Here is a 22,762-nt window from a genome sequence, read left to right on the forward strand (position 1 = left end):
GAGTGAAACTGATTCCCACATTCTGCCTTTAAGCAAATCCACGTGGCGAAATGAGTATTGATTGACTCACTGAATCCTGAAATCTAATAGTTGAACAAAGCATAAGCTTCTACTGCTTCCCATAGCTGTATGGGGCAGCAATCATTAGAAACTGACAAAGTCAAGGCAACAGCTTTTTTTCCTCTGTAATTCACATAATCACTTAGACCAGGGCAGATATTGTTTCAGCAAGAGGATTTTGAAGACATTTAATATCTCCATGGGAGATGAATGCGGCTGCTCATCATATGTCCTTTGCTCTTTAGAAAAACATGACTCTTTAGTAAATGGCTCTTTAGGTCTGACTGCCAGACGCTTTGAATAATGCAGTGCTTCAGGACTCACAAGTCGGATCCCCTTGCGGTTGTTCACCATGACCCCTGCCTTCCAAAGCTAATACGATCTTCTAAATTTAAGAGATGGGAGTCAAGTTTGATTCGGTGCCGGCGGTGGCTTCCGTCGCAATTAAGCAGTTCGGTAATGAAGTTAATTGAAATGGCTGAATAATAGACGCCCTTACCGAGCAGACAGGAAAATTGCCGTCCTATTTGGCAGAAGTACATTGTGGCAGAAAAGTGATTGTCACACCCAATAAGGCTGTTAAAACTGCTCCAGAGATTCATGGATTTGGCTGAAGAACGGAACCTGAAATAGTTTTCATCAGTGTGTGTTTGCCTTCTGTGGGGAAGGGTGAGACATATGGAGCTTTTTAACTCAGTGTTGTCATAAAAGTTACTTTTCTAAGGAAAGACCTGAAGGTGTCCTTAACTGAAAATGTGCTTAGATTCTCCAAGAGCCCCTGAGAACACACTCATTTGCTGGGACCCATAACTGTTGGGCTTGGGGTTCCTTTGTGAGCCTCCAGTTAAGTCTGAGAGCTGAGCGCTTCCCATCCGTTGTGATAAGGAATTTAGAACACAAGGTGGCACAGCGGAACCTTGCTGTCCGCGCAGAGGGAGGTGGCGGTGAGTCAGCCGAGCCTGGCAGCTCACCAGTAAATCAGGGAGCAGCCCAGGGATCAAGAGCTGTTAAGTAGTCGCAGCAGTGATGATGGTGAAGCAGTGATGATGGTGATCAAAAGAGGGGCCAAGCCGCCCTCCCCTCTACCTCATCCACTCTTCCCGCATCCCTCAAGACACAAACTCACTTCATGAGCTCCCAGCAGTCATGCATGCCTTCCAAAGATATTTATTGAACTGCGGACCAGATCCCATTCAAGGGCGGGGAGACTACCCCTAGCATAAGATACAAGGTCCCTGAAATGGAGACAATAAATAAGTAAATGATAACAATAAACAATATAAACGATAAACAAGTAAACAAATGTATTAATTTTAGAGAGCCACAGGGTCTATGAAAACAAATTGGGCTGTGTGAATACAGTGGGACAAAAAAGGTCGTTTCCAATCTGCTGATGGCCTGGATCCCTGGATGGCTTCTCTGAAGAAGTGACATTTGAGGAGAGCCCTGAGTGATGAGAATAAACTGCTCACACGTAGATTTCAGGCACAGTGTTCCAGACAGAGGGAACAGCCAGTGAAAATGCCCAGAGGAATGAAAGGAATGAGCCCGGAAGTGGAGAGAGTGCCAGTCTGGCTGGGGTGCACGATCAAGGGGAAGAGTGCTGGGATTTAAAGAGGCAGGCGGGCTCAGAGTGAGGAGGGCTTTGTGGGACACAGAAAGAGTTTGTGTTTTGTTGAAACTGTGTTGGGAAGCCACAGGGATATGTAGTCAGGAGTCCATATAATCTGATTTATGCTGTAGAAAGATGTCTCTGGCCTCTGTGTGGATAATGCATTAAAGGGGATGAAGAATAAAACAGAGAGACCAGGATTTTGGCGCTTGCCATCACCTAGGCAAGAAAAGGCGGTGGCAGTGGAGATGAACAGACATTTCAGGATACATTTTGGAGATGAACATGGTAAGAAAAATAAAGAAGCCTCAAGAAGGGCTTCAGATTTTAGGGATTTGGTGTCCTGTAAGTAGAAAACTCAGGATACCCTCCTGGATCTCTTACTTGGTCCTGTGCCTAACTTACATTGCTAAAAATAAGCAGCCACGATAAGAATCATTCTAAAAGTCAGTAATCCTGAAGAAAAGGATCCTGGCATGTATTTTTTTTTTTTTTTTAACCTAGAAACGTCTTGGCACCAATTACAGTGATAGGTTTCCCTTTGGGGCCAGTGATCTTAAAATAAGGGCCCACACAGCATCCTGTTTTTTCACCCCAGGAAAAGAATCCTTATCGGTTTTCTCTTTCAATGAGCTATTTTGAGCTATTGTTTCATAATCCTCACCATACATCCTATGCAGCTAAAAGTCAAACTTTTAACTTTGGAGGCAGTGACCTGGAGACAAGTTGTCTCTCCCGTCCCAGGGAGACCTCGATGAACTGTTGATAAGAAAGAATGGGTATAACAGGGCCAACCCTTAAGCATTTGTGCAAAAAGCAATTCAAATTTGAAATACGGGTGGTAGGAGAGCCAGCTGGGGAGTCTTCCTAAGAGGTAGAAGCATTTATAGACTAAGGTAAGATCTTATCCCAAATACCCAAATTACAAACATTTCCAACCCACATAGAGTTAGAGGGCTTTCCTGGAACCATTTGAAAAACTGGCTTAATTCCACCCTTTTAAGTAGATCTTGGTAGGAATATTCCCTGGAGAACAAAGATTGGCCTCATAGTACAACATGACAAATTAGTGGACTTTTTTTTTTTCCAATTTATTTTTGGCTGCGTTGGGTCTTTGTTGCTGCGCACGAGCTTTCTCTAGTTGCGGCGAGCGCGGGCTACTCTTCATTGGGGTGCATGGGCCTCTCATTGTGGTGGCTTCTCTTGTTGTGGAGCACGGGCTGTAGGGCACGTGGGCTTCAGTAGTTGCAGCACACAGGCTCAGTAGTTGTGGCTCGCAGGCTCCAGAGCGCAGGGTCAGTAGCTGTGGTGCATGGACTTAGGTGCTCTGCGGCATGTGGGATCTTCCCGGACCAGGGCTCGAACCCGTGTCTCCTGCATTGGCAGGCGGATTCTTAACTACTGTGCCACCAGGGAAGCCCTTAGTGGACTTTTTAAGTTGACTTTTTTAGTTCTTTTTCTTTTCCCTCCTGGAGAGAAGATGCTGTAACTCACCCTCCTTCTGACTCTCTCCATCTTTTCCCTATCACCAATATTTTTAAAAAATCCTATTATCAGGTAGTGTCAGAACACATTTTCAAGCTTGAAAAAAGTAGAGGCTTTCGAAAGTATTCCATAGGGCTTGGTGTCCAGCCAACCTGTTAGTTATGTACAATAGCTTAAAAGACTGGCTTCATTGCCTTCAAATTAGAGACCCATCTTGTTATATTTTAGCATGTGTAGCTTTAGATGGCCAATGGTCTCCATACTGTGACTTGGAGTAATATCACAGACATCTTAAGAACTTGATTGACTATGCATAGACTTCCGTGCTATTTGTAGAAAGGAAACCCTCTTCCTAGATTCACATCACAGTTATGGGTCCAAGATACCTCGACCCATTGACCTCTAGGTTGATAGCCACATAGTCCATGAAGCTATATGCAAAATTTGCTATGAATACACTTTGTATGCACCAACACTGTCATTTTAATCCCTTCATAATGGGCTATGATCCAAAACAGATGAAACACCTTTGAATGAGACTGTACAGTTCCGTGTTTAAAAGCACAAACTTGTCATTAGACCAAGTCTTCAGGCAGCTGCTCACCTAACTGTGTGACCTTAGCCGTGTTATTTAACCACCAGTGTCTCCATTTTCTCATCTGTAATAAAAGGGATGCTATTAGTACTTAGACAGCAGTTGTGAAGAATAAATGTATGTCAAAGGCAAACTCTCAGTTCTTGTTACTTTTGCACTCAGCCCTTGCTTTTGAAGACCCCCTTTAAAAATTTTTTGTTTAATTTAACATCTTTACTGGAGTATAATTGCTTTGCAATGTTGTGTTAGTTTCTGCTGTATAACCAACTGAATCAGCTATATGTATACATATATCCCCATATCCCCTCCCTCTTGTGTCTCCCTCCCACCCTCCCTATCCCACCCCTCTAGGTGGTCATAAAGCACCGAGCTGATCTCCCTGTGCTATGCGGCTGCTTTCCACTAGCTATCTATTTTACATTTGGTAGTGTATATATGTCAATGCTGCCCTCTCATTTCGTCCCAGCTTACCCTTCCCCCTCCCCTTGTCCTCAAGTCCATTCTCTACGTCTGTGAAGACCCCCTTTTTATTTACTTGTTTTTTAACAAATGAGAAGAGAAGCTGAGTTGGTGACCCTTCAAGGTGTTTTTCAGGTTTTCAAAAGCCAACAGTAGGACTATCCATGTTATTTCAATGGTACCCTTTTTGAAATGACCATTTATCTTTTAGGAATTGCATGAGGGCAATTCATCCATCTTACCTAGGTTTTGGAGCAGCCCAAAGTATTAATGACCCCTGTCTGTCCTCACCTGTGCCAATTCAAGGCTTATGACTTTGAGGTGAAAGGCTCTGTAAACCATTAGCAATCAGCAGCCTTGCAAGCCATTTATTTCTCTTCAGGACATATTTATTAGGCTATATGTACTGTGTAATTGAAGCAGACTTCTCCATAGCTGTAAAGCTGTACAACTATATTCTTAATCTTCTTAACAAAATGCCACCTGACACAGCACTGGGAGCTACTTAGTCCATACGTCGGAAGTCCAACTGTCTCTTTAAATTATGATGGCTGTAATATTTCATAATGACCATTATGAGGTCCCCAAAGGAAAGAATGTCTTCATCTTTTTGGAGACATGGAGTCTGATGCTCTCGTTCTTGGCAATTGGTATCATATTTGCATTGAAAAATTATGCTGCAGGGTTGATGATGGTATTTGGCTAGAGGAAGGAGAAAAAAAAATCAAACGTCTAAATTAGAACCATTTTCTATTTGGTTTTATGGATTCAGTTTTGTGATATATCGTGTTTGTAAGGTCCTTCATTGGAAATGTACTCTGGTTTTAAACTTGGCCTTGAGTTTATGCTGGCACACTAATTTAGGGGGAGAAAAAAACCCTTAAATAAAAAGTCGTCATCATTATTCAATCTAGCATCAATTATTGCATGTTGCTCCCAACCCCTTGACCCCGTGTTTAAATGCTGGTCCTCCCTCAGTGTTCATTGTCCTGTCTGCCCCCTTCTTCACAATGGATTCGCTTTCTTTTCTCCTGCTCCCAAGAGCAATGGCGCTCCCTCTTATCACAGCACTTAGCACTGACCACACTGCATTATAAGTGCTGCTTTGCTTCTTTCTCTTTTAAGACAGACTATGAAGTCGTCCAGGTCAGGGCCATGTCTGAGTTACCTTTATCTCTTGAGTCATGCTTCACTAGGCATATGGCAGAGCTCAATAAATCTTGCATGGATGAATAGGTACATGGATGGTCCCTTCTCATGATTCAGGTCTTAGCTCAAATACTCTCTCTTCAAGAAAGACATGCTTGGCCAACGAGTATAAACTAGCCATGCATCCCAGGCTACTGTTCCATTATCCTGCTTCGTTTTCATCACCGAAGTTATCACTCTGAAATTATTTGCGAAGTTGTTTCTTCTCTGTTTCCCCACAGAATGTGAGCACTGTGAAAACAGGACCTTATAGGTTTAGTTCAGTGCTTTTTCTCATGCCAGCTCTTGGCACATAGTAGGCCCTTAGCCCAGTTTGCCTAAATGAGTGAGTGCATTTTCCCTAATTTCCTTCCTGCCCTCAGTGGAAAGAACTAGGGCTGACTGTACCTGCCTTTTTCAGTTTTCTGAGCTGTCCTTATTAGCATTTCACCAGTAAGGCAAGGGCAATTTAAATTTATTTCATGGTTTATATATTGTGTATTAAACAAAACAAACAAAATACTAATTGGCAGAGAATGGTGCAGATGGCTTTTTTTGGAAAGGTTACTGACCATTAATGTTAATTGTTTAGAGCCACTGGTTTGCAGTCAAATAATCATCAATTCTGCATTGCCAGGAAAGTCACAGATTTTCTCACTCTGTTTTTCCTGCACCCCTTCCCATCTGTACCTCGCTGATCTCTTAGTATTTTGATCCATCATCATTACCTACTAGGTTCATAATATTTTCACGCAGCAGCAGTTTTGCTGATAAATATTAGCGTTCTGGTGTGTTCTTTAATGCAGTATCTCTCCTCAAATTTTTTTTTAGCTGTGCCCTTTAGATCTTCCCAAGAAAGGAGAAGGAGAAGCAAGCAATGGAACTTTTCCCTTTCTGCTTGATCCTTCTCATTGTCCCCTCTATTTGCAGATGAAGTATCTTACATACACTGTTCTTCTTAGAGGCACAAACTCAGCTAAAGTGAACCTCACCCTGGGAATTCTACCACCATAGCCATGTGCTTGGAGGAGATGATTTAACCTGAGGATTATAGACCCCAGTAGAATGGGTTTCTCAGGGTCCCCGGTCAAGGTTTCAGAGGCTCCTTGAATTTGTATGCAAAATTGTGTGCTTCTGTGAAGCTTTGCTTCAGAGAGTCTCTAACAGCTTTTTATCCCATTTTCAATCAAGGCCATGGCCCAGTAATTTAGTAAGTAGCACAGACACTTGAGTAGAAATGGCAGTCACTGAGCCAAGAGAGAGCTAGAAAAAATTCCAGTTATTTTTTAATCTAGCACTGCACTAAAGCTGATAGGTATATCCCATTGTCCAAGCACACACAGTATGGCTGCAACATTCAGTAACAATTAGCTGTTTATGATTACAGCTCTATTGTATGTAAAGTCTGGAAAATACCAGAAATAAGAATATGAATGATCTATTCATGCTAGCGTTCTGAAGCAACATTTTAATACATCTTCCTCTAGTCTTTGAGTGTATGATGTATGTGTGATATATACATATATCTATTTTTTAACAATGAATGTATATCCTCTGGCAGTTTTTAATCTGCTTTTCATATCTTATGTCATTACCATTTTCCCACGTCACTAAACAGTCTTCACTTTTACAATCCATTCATTTTTAATGAATTCATAAATTTTCATCTTGTTGATATAACAATATGTTTGCTCATTCCTTTGTTCTTGGAAATTCAGATTGTTTCCATTTTCTATCTTCTTTAAATAACACTGTGTTGAACATCTTTTTTATGTAAATCACTGTGAGACTCTCTGCTTGTTCTCTTAATACAAACTCCTAATGATAAGTTTAGTGAGTTAAAGTCAGCTGTAATCTTTGAGTCCTACATTTAGGATTACGTGTTGATGGGTTTTAGAATAAGAGAGAAGGCTGGTGGGGCCTGAAATGAAAATGTGCTCAGAAGTAGTCTTAGCCTCTTTGGAATCTAAGACTAGCCCCTGGCCAAGTTCTCAGTCTTCTCCTTTCTGTGGCTTTCCGTGGGCTCCATGAACTAACTCTCTCTCTTTCTAAATATATATAAGTTCCTTGCTTCTTACACATGGCATTACCGTATTCAGCACCAGGACAGTTGTTAATGCAGCCTTTTGCTACGCAACCCTCTAAAGAATCCCATGTGTTTGATGACCTGTGGATTAGTGACATAGTGTTTGTCAGAATGCTGAGGAGGAAACCAAATGTTTCCATTAAAATGCTCAAATCTAGAAACCAAGTACAAAGGGGATGAATATCACAATGAAACCAAAGTAGATTGATGACACAGTACAGTTCTGTTATTTGAAGATCCACTTTGCATTTGACAATGACTTTAGGATTCACCCTTTCCAAGCCCTTTGCACGATTTTTCTTGCTTCTTTCAGATAGTGAGGTTGATTGACATTCTCACTTCCTTTAAACCTAGAAGAAATGAGGTCCAGGGAAGTACAGTCTCTTTCCCAGCATCTCAGGTTTTGTTCATCTCGGTGCCAAAATGGCAGTGATTGGCTTCTTTTTGGCTTCCTGATAGCCCAGCTGAGCTCTCTGATGTCTTCCCTGTTTCCATTTAGCCACTAGGACAAACACAAGTCTTAATTTCAATAGGATGCTTAAAGAAACTCATTATGTGTATATTCATTTTGGGAAAAAGTAAGCAAGTCTTGGAGGATGTAGAGGTCAGTGATGGCTCTAGAGATTTAAAAATGCAATAAAATGTTCTGAAATTTGCTGCATTTGTCTTACAGAGGCAGTATAGACTTTTGTTTATTGTGGTATCTGTGGGTATGTCTATGTTCATAAGTAAATAAAGCTTTTCTTGTTGTAGAAGTTTCTAAAATAGGTAATAAAGCCATTCATGATCTCATGAGCCCAAGAACACACAGTTTAAGTGTATAGCCTTCTTCTATTCTTCGTTTCCAAATGCTTATGTATTCTGTTACATTTTTTACTTTTTTCATATAAACTTTTGTGTACAACCTTTTTAAAATTCCACCAAGAATAACATTTGCCATTTAGTTATACGAGAACATGTTCAGTAGTGTAGTTTATGGCCTTGATATTTAAGGGAAAGAGATTCCTCCTCCTCCTCACGTTGATTGGTCAGATCTCAGTCACTAGCAAAGAATTTGCCATTTGTTTTCTCCAAAGGGACACCTTTTTCATTGGGAACTTGAGAAATTCAGGTCCCAAGCTTTTCTCACTTCTGTAGATCACACTCAGACTCCCACTTTGAAGGTACACTTTCCCGTGAAATTTTCTGGGATCCCTTTGAAGTAGCATTTGCCACCTCCCAGGCTCTAAGAGCAGATGGTGCTGTCCGTGGATTCTTTCTGCTGCCTCTTCTCAAAATGCCCCTTCCTCTCCCTGAAGGGCGCAGACGTGCCTATTAGGACAGGTGCTGTTTCTGTCCATATGCCTCCTATGTAATATGTGACACGATTCCTACAAGTAAGCTTCCCGCTTCCACTGGGAGCACAAAGTGTGCCTTTGCCCTAATGAAAACCACTGACGCGCCATCAAGTGTGGGATCGTGCTGCTTTCTGTCACCCATCCAGCGTGGGATGGCCGCGGTCACCTCCAGCTAGACAAGGGCCACATACCAGGATTTCTCAGTCTTGGAGAATTCTTCCAGTGATCTCTTTTAGTGCTTCCAATCAGGTCTTCCCAGCTATTTTCAGTCTATCTGAATAGCTCTGAATTAATTACTGTTTATTTTTAAATTAATATTTTATTGCCTCAGCAAGATGTGAATGTGGTGTTGTTGAAAAAAATTCTAGATTAAGGCTGAAGTCTGCTTAAACTAGTCTATCCGATCCCGGCCCCCTTCTCTCCCCACCGGAAATACAATACTTCAGTTACCAGTTTTCATGTGTGACAGTCAAGGAGAGGGTGTGTGTCTGAATATGTTTAACACCTGCCTCCTATGGCTGCCCTTCTGCCTCGTGCTGTTCTCATTCAGCGTTATAGTTTGGAGACCATCCATGCTGTTACCCATAGAGTTAGCTCATACCTTTTAACCTCTGCGGACGGCTTCATAGGTTGGGTGTCCCTGAGTTTATCTAGAATTTCCAGTCATTTCCAGGTTCCCTTTATAACCAACCGTGCTGCACTGAGCATCCTTGTACCTGCATAACCTTTGGATGTGTGTGCGAGTGTTTCTCTCTGATAGAGAATCCACGGTGCTGTTTATTTGATACGTGAAAATCTTAACAGGTGGAGAATTTAAGATGGTCAGAGTTTTAGAAATGATGGGCAGAGTGCGGATCGAAGTCATTTTCCCTGACTTCTCCTGACTAGTTGGAGATTCTTTACAAAGTTCTGTAGAGGGTCATTGGGATCTTGGGTGACATCAAGTCTAGTAAAAGCTCACTCCAGTGAAGTGTTGCTTATTCCAATGAACTAAGAACTTCAGTCTGAATTAGGGAAAAAGCTGTATTTAAAGATGTGATATTTGACCATTTTAAGGTGTACACAGTGACCCAAACTAATATAACTTGATAAAATTCCTTAAGGGAATCACATTAATGAACAAATTAAGGCACCTAATAATTATTTTTAAGAAAAATGACATCTAAATTGCTCAAGACAGTTATTCTCATCCATAGGCAAAATATTTCCCCTACGTAGTTTTTGCATTTTAGCATGCTGGGCAAATGATTTTTCCTAATTAGGGTAAGATAACCATAACCACTTTTTTTCTTTTTTTCCCGAATGGTGTAAATTAGCAAAGGAAGGTAAAAGGGGTTGACACTTGAGGGCCTGCTCTGTGCCAGGTATGAGGCTTTTAAGCATTTTGTCTATTTAATTATCACAACGAGTACAATGAGTCTTATTCTCTCCATTTCATAAACTGAAAAACTGAGGCGCAGGGGACTTTAAAGCAGCTCACTGAAGGTAGCCTATCCAAGTTTGCCGGACTTGAAAGAGTAATAATCTTCGTTCTGCTGTATTATGGTTTCCTTAAATGGGGTCCTCCAACCTTCTTTGTCGGAATCTTCTGGGATGTTTGTTCATACTGCAGATTCCTTGGCCCCTGAAGGTGGGTCCTGGGGTTCTGCATTGATAAGAAGCCGCCACATCCTCCAGTGTGCACTCTGAAGTCCCAGAGCCACTGTGCCAGACCGTGGTGACCTCCTTTTGGTGATGTGACGAGCCGTGCCGGAAGAGCGCCCCCGCTGCCTGTCACGCCCCTCTTGCAGGGGGCCCATTAGCAGCGCTCCTCTGGGGGACTTCCTCCTACTCACCCACTGCCCCGGCCTCCTGTTACTTGCGCTGAACTTAGCACGGCTCCTGGTTTGACAAGTCACTTCCAAGAGAGTTGAAATCGTTAGTTACACTACCTAGGGATCGTGTTCTAAAAAAGGTTGACCTTTCCGGTGCAAAATCATCAGATCCCAATACATCAGGTCCCGCATTGTGCCTAACATGGGTGGAATCTGCATTTTGTATCCTAACCTCGGCTCAAACCAAAAATTAGAAAGCAAAATGAGAGGACTGCTTGCAGAAATGATTACTTTCGAAACACTGATAAATGTTTTTATTTTCCTTTCCAGCCCTCCTTTGCCACACTCCCTTGGTGACAGAGTTTCCATAAGTCTGCCCCTAATGGCTTCTGACTTTCCCAGAAGTGAGATCAGCGGTCCCTTTCAGCTCTCACCCTGCCACTATAGACAGGGTTTTGGCAGAGCCAGCAAGGTTCAGTGAGCCCCGTTTTCTCCTCTGCCTTTCTCTTTCTGCATCGTTATCTTTTTCTCTCAGCTCCATGAAATTTCTCTTTTCATTCCCCAGCAGCCTGCTTTCGAGGGGCTAGTCCCAGCAAGCTGCATAGGAGTTTGCTCGGATGAGTGATGTGTGAAGGGGTGCGCTGACAATCCAGAGGGTGTCCTAAACCAGCTTGGATTTGTGTTCTGTTCTGGCAAAAGAGCATCCATTTTTGTTTTGGTGTTCAGCTCATTCAAGTAAAGAAGGCATCTCCTCTCCTAAAAGGCAGAGGAAAACTTTAAAAAAAGGAAGAAAAGAAAGAAAGACCAAAAAAAAAATTTAAGTTTAACCATTTACTCCTCTGAAACTAAATATACACCCCCTTCCTCTGTCCTGATTGGTCCACTTCAGTTGACAAGTGGAAAGGAAAGGAAATATCCTGGACTTAATTGTAAATTAAGTCGCTCTTAATCCAGAAGAGCATTTGAGATTCTGTCCAAGTGTTCAATTTCCCAGGCCGCTGAGGTCTGTGAATTTCTTTTCCCAGCCTCCAGGCTGCTGCAGTACAAGTCAGCATAGCTAATGCAGATAGATCTCCTGCCTCTCCCTCTCCTCCTCCCTCTGCTTTGATTCGATATGAACAGCCTGGTAACTCCGATGCTGGGGAGAAACCTGACATAACTCTGCAGATGGCTAGGTTGCCATGAAACACCTGGGGATTGTTCTTAAAGGAAAAGGTAACATTTATATGCTAATGATTTCTTCCCCGCTTCCCTCCTTGTTGCATTTTTTCCAGGGCTGCCAGTTCCCAAGAAGAGCCCAAAGTCGGTAAGGACTTGTCAGTTACTTGGTGCTCGTTTTGGGGGGGGGTGGGGGCTGGTGGTGGGAGGGGACGCTATCTGGCTGGACTTAATGTGTTTTAGGGTGGGTGGAGGAGACAAGAACCAGGGCTCGTTTTATTAAGTTCTGGGGATCCGTTTGGTATAGAAGGTATTGGGGTTTGTCTTTAACTGTCTAGTGATTTGTAGGCAGGCTGCAGGAGCCTGGATAAAGAATGCATGTTTGGAATCTTCTCTGTATAAATGCATCACAACTCTCATTCCAGTGGATGAGTTTTTTAGATGTTTTAACTTGATACAAATGCTACTGTTTCTTTTGAGAGAAGGAAAAAACAAAAAACTCTACCTGCTTCCTGAGTAGCATTGCTCGCAGCTGGTGTTTCAAGCCATTCACATGGGTAGATTCCCTCCCTCAGCTTTCTTTTGCACTGGATGATGAATTATTTAAGGATTTTAAAGCCTGTAGGTTTATGGAAGAATTGCTCAGCCCTGTATATATGCCCATGCTCACATGGAAAATGCCCCAGCCCTGAGAATAAGACATTTCCTTGTTGTGGAAATATCCTTTGTTGTTTTGCCAGCTTTAGTGGCATTGTGCTGCAGGTATAGGAGTCTTTAAAAAAAAAAAAAAAATCAATGTTAGGCTGTCCTTTCTAATCTGGTTTCCCTGAAGATGCATTACCTAGTCGACATGTTCGCTAATAGCTTTGAGGCTCTAGCGTTTCGCTTGGTGGTGGTGAGCTTTTGCTCCCTGGGCACTGACAACAAATTAAAATGCTACTTAAAACCTCAAAATCTGGAACTCTGATGCCTGTGAAATTGAGGTGATGAAAGAAGCGTCCAAAATCATTAACAGTAAGATAAAGAGGGGTGTACTTCCTTGTGGCTTGAGAGTACTGGGGGGAGGAGGAATTGACAACCTCTGCCGTCCGGGAACGGAGAACCTTTAAAACTTTGCAGCTTACGGTGCTGCAGCTGAATTCTTTCCACCTGTCTCCAAGCCTGGCAGCAAGAGGCAGAAGTTTATTCAGGAGATGAGAGAGGGAGCTTCCTGCATTCATAAACCCTACTCCTAAGTTCTCCAAAGAGAAAAACCTGCAGTAATTGATTCCCGTGGCGTGGTGCCATGGTGATGGGAACACGTGACTTCGGGGCTGCTTCCCTTGTCGTTTTGTGTTAATGTCCAGGCTGAGAAGTGCTGGTAGGTGTCTACATTGGAACCACAGAGATGCCAAAGCCTGTGTGTGTGCGTGTATGTGTGTATGTGTATGTCTCCCCCTCCCTGGGTCACAGTCAGAAACCTATTCAGCCTTCAGAAAAATAGAAGCACATCTGAGAGATGTGTCACATGAGCTTGAGTTAGCAACACTCGTCCTTTTCTCTCCCGCAGCCCCAAGCATGCTACCTGAGGCATGGACTTATTTTACACCCTCCACATGGCATGGAGTCTTGACCAGAAGCATATACTGAGGGGGGGACAGTTTGGCACACGCAGCATGACATCGGGTAGCAAGGTGTTCTGTTTCATTTTGCATCCCATTTCAACTTGCTGTGCAAAAGGATTTTTGTAGAGTCATTTGCATCTCTTCTCCCCCAAAGTGTTTTGGAATTCCCCATTGAACTCAAAGGGTATCAAACAGGTGCAGAGCCTGCATTCACCAAGTCAGTTAAGAGAATTCCCCATGACCGTTTATTTTGGAGGAAGTCATGTCATGAACAAGCAGCAAACCAATTACTCAGGCTGCATTCCTAGGAAAAAAAGCTCTCTCAACTGCGTTGCCCACAGTCTGCTGGCTCTTAATTACCACAAGCTAAGAGACTGGTGTGTTGCTGGGTTAGAAAAGAACCATCCCCCAGCTTGGGGCTTGTCCTTCCCTGGCTTCTCTGCCAGGACAGGGATGATGGTTTTCACAGCACCGCTGGCACACTCTGGCAGCTGCTGTACAAAAGTAGGGGGATATCAGCCAAGGTCTGCTGTTGCCAGTGGAACCTTGTGAACATCTGTGATCAGTGGGGGTTCTGTACAGGTGGGTTGAAAGCTGTTTCCCTTTCCCAGTTTGAATTTTGATGAGGTCCTGCTAGAGAGACAGATGATGATGGGATTTTTCTGGTAGGGTCGGCGGGAATCCATGGGGACGCTGGATGACGTGGTTCCAGAAAGTCATTCCTATAATGATAGGCAGGGCCAGTTGGGCTACGGAATGAAACGCACACTGATTGTGCCTGGGTTGTGATACGCTGAGAGTTACCATTAGCTCTGAGATATACTGTTTGAACCCAGGACCACGTCTGTTCTTTATTCTTAGAGGCTCCCGCAATTGTTGGCTTGCTCATGTGACTGACAGCTTCCTTTGCCCTCATACCTTTTTTTTTTTTCCTATACAATAATTAAGTAGTTGGGTTTTTATTAGAACAGAAGGACTTCTCTTTTTGATCTCGTTTTCCCTCCTGAATAGCCTCTATAACTTACTCTCAATCAGCAATTTCACCTGCTAGATTTAGGGTAGATGTTAAATTTATGGTTTAAATACTCAAGGGGGACAACGGCAGTGTCTTAATAAAATTTGACTAATTTAATACCTGGACATCCATAGCGTCAGGGATTTTTCTGCCAAATGGCAGAGGCAAAAATAAGACATATTTGCTGTCAGGTTTTAGGCCTCACTGGGAAAATGGTTCGGTGGTCCACTTTAATCATCCTGACTGGAAACTTGTTTAACGGAGACTCTTGGTCGAAATCACACACAAGGATTTTGCGTGTGAGCATTGAAAACTCTAAATAGCACACCAAACCCTGAATTTTAGGTCAGTATTCACCCAGGTTTTTTCACTAGTTCATTTCCCAACTCTTGCTTCCTTTGCTCCCTTCTTTCACCTGTCCATTTGTCCATTTATCCGTCTGTCCATCCATCATATATCCATTCATCTATCCATGCATTTCTCTTTTATCCGCTCATCCATTCATCCTTCCATTCAGCAAGTTGGTGTTGAAAAACTACTAAGTGTCAGGTTTGGTGTGAGCCATTGGAAATGATATAATAAATAAGATGGTGCCCTTCTTCTTGGAGCTTATAAATGATTTACTGATTGCTCCTTTCAAAAAAAGGATTCATTGTCACAAATCACTAAAATTTTTTATGCATTTGTTCCATCAGCAGATATTTATTGGGTATCTCCTGCATGCCAGACCCAGCGCTAGTATATAACAGGAACTAAAACAGAAAACATTCATGTCCTCATACAACTGGGGAGAGATAAATAGGCAGATCTGTACAGACCCTCCTCATGAGGCCTAAAGTATGATGGGCATATACTTTCAAAAGGTAACAAAGCAGAAATATAACATAAAACAAGTACTCACATAATAAAACTCATTCAGCTCTTAATGATAATAACCTATGTGAAGTAGTCATCCAAAGCCATAAAAAGCTATAAAAAAATTGAATTAGATACTGTGATAGAGCTGTGGAATTCTTCCAAGTTCCCCAGCAGCCTACACAGCATAGGTAACCACATTATTTACTTAGCTTTTATGTTCAGATCAAAAAAAAAGCATAATGTGTTCAGTAAGGAGACAGTGTTTTCCTAGTTCCTAAAAAACTTCTCACAGTGACTTCCCTGGTGGTCCAGTGGTAAAGAACCCGCCTTCCAGTGCAGGGGACCCAGGTTTGATCCCTGGTTGGGGAACTCAGATCCCACATGCCGCGGGGCGGCTGGGCCCGCGAGCCACAACTACTGAGCTCGCACGCCTCAACTAGAGAGCCCGCGTGCTCCAAACTACAGAGCCTATGCACTCTGGAGCCTGTGCGCCACAACTAGAGAGGAAAGAATCCGCACGCTACAACTAGAGAGAAGCCCGCGTGCCGCAATGAAGAGCCTGCATGCCACAACTAAGACCCGATGCAGCCAAATAAATAAACGCTTTAAAAAAAAAAAAAGAGTTCTCACCTAAAGTTTTCATATAGGTGACACCAAGTGATGGGCAAGGAAGTGTCCTCAGCAAATGCAGCAAGCTGAAAGGTAGCAACAGTGACAGGTTTCCGTTCCATGGTCCTCTGTCCCTTTCCCGTGGAAGGGATGCTAAGGACATAGCTGACAGCTAGTCATTAAGAAATACGAGGGAGAGATCTTAGACAATGCGCACAGTAAGTGACCCCGGCCTGAATCCTCCTGAATGCTGCCTCTTTCTCAAACTCTCCTGGTGGCCTTAGCACCCCAATGCCACTTGTCCCAGATCCAAGGCATAGCACAACCCACCAAAGCTCCAAGCTACAAGGAGAAGCAGTGAGAGTGGTAGATGGGAGAGGGCCTAGGGTTACTTAAGTAAGTCTCCTTGCCCCTTGTTGCTCACAGCAGCTCGTACCCTCGGCCCTTTGGAGCCTTAAAAAATAGACTTTGCTGTTGTATTAGACTCCATTAAAACATTCAGTATGAACTGAAATTCATTTTCATATCCGATCAGTACTTTCCTTTTCTTCTCCATTAACTCCTCTTTCTTGCCTTTTGGAAGAAATCATTTGACTTTGACCCATAAATGATAAAAGAGAGAGACAAAAAGAAGGACCATCCTCTGCTTTGGCTTGTATTTGAGACTGATTTTCGCGCAACCTTTAATGACATTGGCCTGATACCTCATCAGCACTTACAGTTTTTCCTGTTGTGCATGTAAATCGCTGCGGTGGCCTTCAGTCTTGGCAGATACATGAACTGTAAATAATTTTGCCTTAAAAATGGATTGATTTGTCATTTTTAAGCCACATGAATTCTTTTCATCATTTAAGCTCCTTAAGTGCTGTCTGTATTCATTTGCTCTTCCGAGCAAATATTTTCAGCTCACTTTATAAGTACCTCCATTGTGAAATCATTCTGTGAAATACTAATGAGCTGACTTTTTTCCCCATTTCCATTTATAAAGTCCATTGCATCTTCCCAATTTCTCTGGCCTGTCAGTAATAAGGAAATCGTTTGTTTTAGGAAGGTTGGTACAGTTTTGTTTTAAGTGGTCTTATGACACAGGTTCACAGCCAGATGTGGCCAAGGATTTCTGTGGAGTTTTCAAAATTGAAACCGTTTCTTTTTTCCTAGTTGGCCCTGATTTGATACTCAGAAGTAAAAATTCTGCTTCAAAAATATCCACATAGTGACAACAGCTAGTGTTGGAGATATTCAACTCAATATGTGGTCCTCCTTTCCAAGCGTTTATTCAAGCTGGAGATCTGGAGGTGGATATTTGTGTTTCTGAGAACTCCTCCTCCCTCCCCCTTCCCCTTCCCCCTCCCCCCTTCCCCTTCTCCTCCTCCTCTCCCCCGTGCAGCCTTTCAGCAATGCCTATCAAATCTGGCACCAAAATATCTTTTGACTTTACTTGTCCCTCCCCCTTGTCACAGCTTTTCCCCTTGTATAAGCCACCCCGGCTCCCTCACCTGGTCTGCACAGTAGCCTCTTGACTGGCTCTCTGCTTTTACACCCACCCACATCAACCTGTTCTCCAGACGGTAGCCAGACCAAACTTTCTGGAAATAAGTTGGCTCCTGGCACATCCCTACTTTAAATTCACTAATGGATTCCTCCTCCCCAGAACTAAGAGTGAAACCCAAACTCCTTAAAGTAGCCCACAAGGCCGTTGCATTATTTGGTCTCCAAGTTCCTCTCAAGCCACCCCACTCCCTGCTGTGCCACACTAGCTACCTCTCTGCTCTCCAAACAGGCCAAGCTCACTTTTGCTTTGCAGACTTAGCACATGCTGCTTCCATTAATGGAACGTTCTTCCAGAGGCTTCTCCTTACTACTTACCTTAAGGACACTGCAGTGTGTTGTCATCAGTCTTTCATGATTATTTGATTAATATTCCATCTCCACACATAAACACACACACACACAAACACACACACACACACACACACACACACCCCTAGATACGTAGGTATAAATTCTCAGGTGCTATCTCTTTCTTACTTACACATTGTATTTTTCAGAATCTGGCTCATAGCAGGTGATCAGTATGTATTTATTGGATGAGGGAATAAATGTATTGCAGATTACTTAAGAGGGGCTATTCTGGATGTTCTATCATTGATGTATCTATCATTGATGGATTGCGCCATCCATGTTCTTAGCATGCATAGAATTACTTTAACAGACTTGAAAGTGTATCTTTATTAATGCTTATTTGAGGGCCAGTTTCTCACCTAGAAAAATGAGGTGAGAGACAGTCACATTTGGTGCAAGTCAGATCCTGTGTTCAGAAGTGAATTTGTCCTCATGGCCCAAGTCTTCTGGGAGGGAATCCAGACTGCTGAAAAGGCATACAAGGTGACTTTAATTTGAGAGCTATATAAACATGACTTTTCTCCTGGACAGTTCTGGACCCTAACCAAATAAAAGATAATGTCATATCTAATTAACATGTTCTCAGAAAATAAAAAGGCATATTTTGAACTTTTCTACACACACAGAACATAGCTTCGAAAAGCTTAGGTGCCAAGATACTAAATACAGAATGCATTTTCAAATTAAGTCATTTTCATAATTGAACTTGAGAGGAAACATAAAGCGAGGTTAAATCTTATCAGGGAAAAATCCAAAAAGCTTCCAGATGCTCATGTGTTTAGCCCGTGAGGGTGGGTTAGAATATGCCATTTAGTGATAGGGTAGCGATGGCCTAGTTTTTAGAGCATATTCTCAGGATGCTGCTATACTTTCATTTTCCAAATTTAGGAGCAAAGTTTAGACGGCATTCAAAGGGGATGCAGAGGTGCAGTTTGACGGAGAGGCAGTTTTGCAGACTCTGTCCAGACTGTATCTATCATTTTGTGATAAATTGGACCTAAATGCATCCTTTATGGGGAAGGTGAGAAAAGATGATAAAAGTTTTTAAACGGCCCAAGCCATTTCTGGTAAACTTCATTTGCACCCTCTGGTTATGGTAAAGCTGTCTCTTCATTTAAACTTGAGATTTCCAGGTCCTCTGTGTCAGATTTGTTGCACTGGGACAGCCATCGAAGGGTCTTGGAAATCCCTGAGGTGACATACAAAATCTGTGTGCATGCATTTGTGGGCGTGTCTGTAAAAGCACATGTGCATTCGCTGCTGGAGAAAGGTCCAGACTCTCTCAGTGGGACAGGTTGCTGGAAAGGTATTTTTCTCCTGTTCAGGAAGAGGCAGTGATTGGAAGAGGTTACATTTCAAGAGGTTACCGAGTATCCCCAGGAAAGGAAGAAGAAGAAGATAGTGAGGTTTCCCTCAGGTAATCCCGCAGTGCGGCTCACGGGGTCCCGGTGAGGCTTTGTGAAGAGGAACCTTTACACGAAGGAGACTGGAGCTTCCAGGGTCAGAGACTGACTCTAACCGTGAAATGAACTTAGTGTCAATGGACCGACCCCACATCTAGCATTTGCTACTCATCTGAAAAACCAGGCGAGGGTAGTCATTTGAAGAGAGGGATGAAACTCTCGTAGTTAATCCAGAGGTCCTTCATCTATTGAATTATTTGCTTTCACTTTTAAAATATCTTCTTCCTGCCCTTCCAAGAGGAGAGCGGACACAGAACACTACCAAAATGTAAAAAATAGAAAGTAACAGTCCCATTAATTCTCCTTACCGAGGTTCATTTCTAAATGAAAACAGCTTTACATTTGGTCTTGATTATAAAAAACATTCTCTGTACATGATAAAAATAAGAAGTAGGCAGTACAGGAAAGTGTAAGAGGGGGGAAACCCAGCCAGAACCCATCTTTTTTTCTGTTTATGCTGAGGTGTGTACACTACACATGCTTGTTTATAATGGAGACCCTTACGAAGACCTTGGTGAAGAGGAAAACAAATTCCCACGCTCATGCAAAAGGGAATGGGGATTGTATTCGTTACAATCGTTACAATCCCCATTAATGTTTACAATCCTTCGTTAATGTTTTCCTGACTCTGAAAATCTTCAGCATGTCTCCAGGGGAAGCAAGAAGACAGGTTTTGACCTTCTTAGGGAATAGAAAGGGGATAGCTGGCCCTGAGAGCCGAATTCACTTTGGGGAGGACCCTGTTGGAAGTTGGCAGAACCAGGTTCTGTCCCAAGTCTTCGGAAGGCAGATCCATCCAAGTCTGAGCGGAGCCCTTGACCCTCACAAGGGAACGATGGTGATGTGGGGTAACGGTGATGGTTGTCCCTGTCCAAACACCGGTGTGTTTTCCTGACCTCTGCACCCAGAGTATGTTGTCCCCTTGAGTCTGAGTGAATTAAGCCCCTCATATAGGTGGTTCCCAAGACCTCTTTGCTAGTTTAGGATATGGTCCTCACGTTTCTCCCACAGGCACATCAAGTATAATTTTAAAGGGTCTATCTTACCTTCATGAAATGCATGCCCAATTTTCGACTTTGAATCCTTGCTAAAACCTATCTTCAGATCTGTGATCTGGGACAGTCAAGGGAAAATGAAGTTTTTGTCCTCCTTGGCCTTAGTTCAGTGCTTATTTCACAGCAAGGACTGGAAGGGGAAGGAGGTGAGGGCCCTGAGAAGTAAATGAGCGGGACCTTGGAAGTTTCCTCGGAGATGCGAATGAAAGACAAAGACGGAGGGCCCTGAGAAGTAAATGAGCGGGACCTTGGAAGTTTCCTCGGAGATGCGAATGAAAGACGGAGGCCACCTGGGGGAGAGAATAAGGAAGAACAGTGTGATAGGACTGATTGCAAGACTGAGGGCAAGATTTTGACACTATAAAGAACTTTAGGGAACTGGAATGTCTAGGTCAAAGATCTTATAGACTACTCAAAAATCATAAGCTATACAGGATCTGTAAGACAGGCCGGAGATGCCCCTTTACAATGCTCTGAAGCAGTTAAGTGTAGTGACATGGCATCTGTTGTGTGAGAGACAGGACTCCAGGATTTTTCTTTTGAATGGGGGGAACTAAACACCTGGGCTTACCACATCTTTCATTGGAGAAAATAAGAGCTGAAATTATTTTATTTCCCATGCAGTATTTTTCCTCCCACTAGATTTTGCTGTTCATTCAGTGGCCCTTCCAACAAAGAGCATCTCATAAAATGGGAAGGGTCTTTTGCTGAGCAGATTTTAAGGAGCAGGAACCTACTTATTCTACTGAAATTTAAATGAAATTCTTTGTCTTTGACTCCTACTTGGAGTTTGGACAAGTTGCAAATCTAAGAAGGCTGACCCCCAGAGGTCAACCCATATATAAAGTTGGATCTTGGTTTTCAACCAACAGTAGTATCAGGAGATCAAGAGGTGTAATGCGATGTTTGCAAAATTGATTCACTAAGAATTTTGAAAGCTCTTCAGATAATAGTTTTTTATATACTTGTAAGTACAAGTGCACACATAATGCTAGGCATGATTTTTTAAAGATCTGATCCATGTTTCTTACAGGCTAGCAGGACTGATGGTAAATCCTTAGCAAGGAGTTGGGTATTTTACTACTAAAAGAGGGAAAATGTGGAGTCCCAAGGAGCATTTTTAGCCCTGATCGTATTTCTTCTGGATATTCTAGCTTTCCATTTAAACCACGCATGGTATTCTGTGTCACATGTTTGGTTTAAAAATGAAGATGTTAAAACAAGTATATTTCGTAATAAATGATCCCAGTGACTTAGCTGAGAACCTGTGATGAAAACTGGATTTGTTTTCTGCTCCAGCCCTGAAAGCAGTCTGGTTTGCCATGATGTCCTTCTGTCTGGCCCACCCCTCTATCTGTCTGCCAGTCCCCTGGGGATTTACCTGCATTCAGCATGAGCCGAAGGTGGAAGCCAAAACGTTGTTGATAAATTTATGTATGTGTGCGCGGAAGTGCTGAACAAAAACAAGCTGATGGAAAACACCCACTCAGGGAACCAATAATAATCTCTTCTTGCCCCTCTCACTCGCTTCCTTTCAGCAACCACTGGAAAGAAAAGACAGCCAGAATAGCTCCCAGCACAGCGCTGCCAGCCACCGAAGCCTGCACACAGCCTCCCCCAGCCACAGCACACAGGTGCTACCCGAGTTCCCACCCGCCGAGGCCCCGGCTCCAGATCAGACTGACAGCTCTGGGCAGAAAAAACCAGATCCTTTTAAAATCTGGGCCCAGTCCAGGAGCATGTATGAAAACCGACGTGAGTAGCACCCTGGCTCCTGTCTTCCCTGGACCCCGCCGCAGGGCTCCAACTCTCTCTTGAGGCTTACTGAGAATAGATTGTCAGTGTGTGAACAGGAGAGAGGTGAATCCAGGTGGGAGGTGACAGCATCTCAGAGCAGTGATAGAATCTGCTGGATATTCACTGAGGCCCCGTTACGTCTTCTGTTTGGGCAGGTGGGGTAGTCGTGGATGGTCGTCAGATGAAGGGCCTGGGTAAAATGGATTTATTTTTCCTCTCCGTTAAAAGAAGTGGCCGGAAAAAAACAAAAGAAGCGGCCGATAAGCGCTGCTGCCTCATTAATTCTTCCCTACGTGGAGACGGTGGCCTCCTCTGAGCTCCTGTCTTGTGAAACAGCTCTGATGTACAATAGAACATAAATACGATTGGTTTGGATTGCAGGAGTAATGAGAAGAAATTAAATGCTTTCTTAGTGGTCTCGGTTTTTAAGAATACTGGTAATTTTTTTTAAACGTTATCGGTCTTTCTAAACATTCCCCTTAAAAAGAAAAAAAGAGTAGCGAGTGGTTTGTGCTTTAATCATTTATACTGTGGTTAAGTATGTTCCTTTAGCTTCACCTTTTTGAAAAATATGAACTAGTGATGTCATACATAGTACCTTTTGGGCTGTTATAAACCGAGTAATCCCTTCACATTTAATGTTTTACTTTTTATTATGAAATGAT

General features: G+C 42.9%; 1 protein-coding gene across 8 annotated transcripts in view; it reads left to right on the forward strand.

The window, feature by feature from the left end:
- MAGI1 (membrane associated guanylate kinase, WW and PDZ domain containing 1) overlaps window positions 1–22,762 on the forward strand; it is a 618,481-nt gene that overhangs the window by 560,300 nt on the left and 35,419 nt on the right. For all 8 annotated transcript variants that reach the window (XM_068557284.1, XM_068557286.1, XM_068557287.1 and 5 more), the window contains 2 exons: window positions 11,911–11,942; window positions 21,839–22,055. In XM_068557284.1, the coding sequence (XP_068413385.1) occupies window positions 11,911–11,942; window positions 21,839–22,055 (249 nt within the window). The remainder of the gene's footprint in view (window positions 1–11,910; window positions 11,943–21,838; window positions 22,056–22,762) is intronic.

Source organism: Eschrichtius robustus, chromosome 12, assembly GCF_028021215.1.
Source record: "Eschrichtius robustus isolate mEscRob2 chromosome 12, mEscRob2.pri, whole genome shotgun sequence".
Classification (NCBI taxonomy): Eukaryota; Metazoa; Chordata; class Mammalia; order Artiodactyla; family Eschrichtiidae; genus Eschrichtius; species Eschrichtius robustus.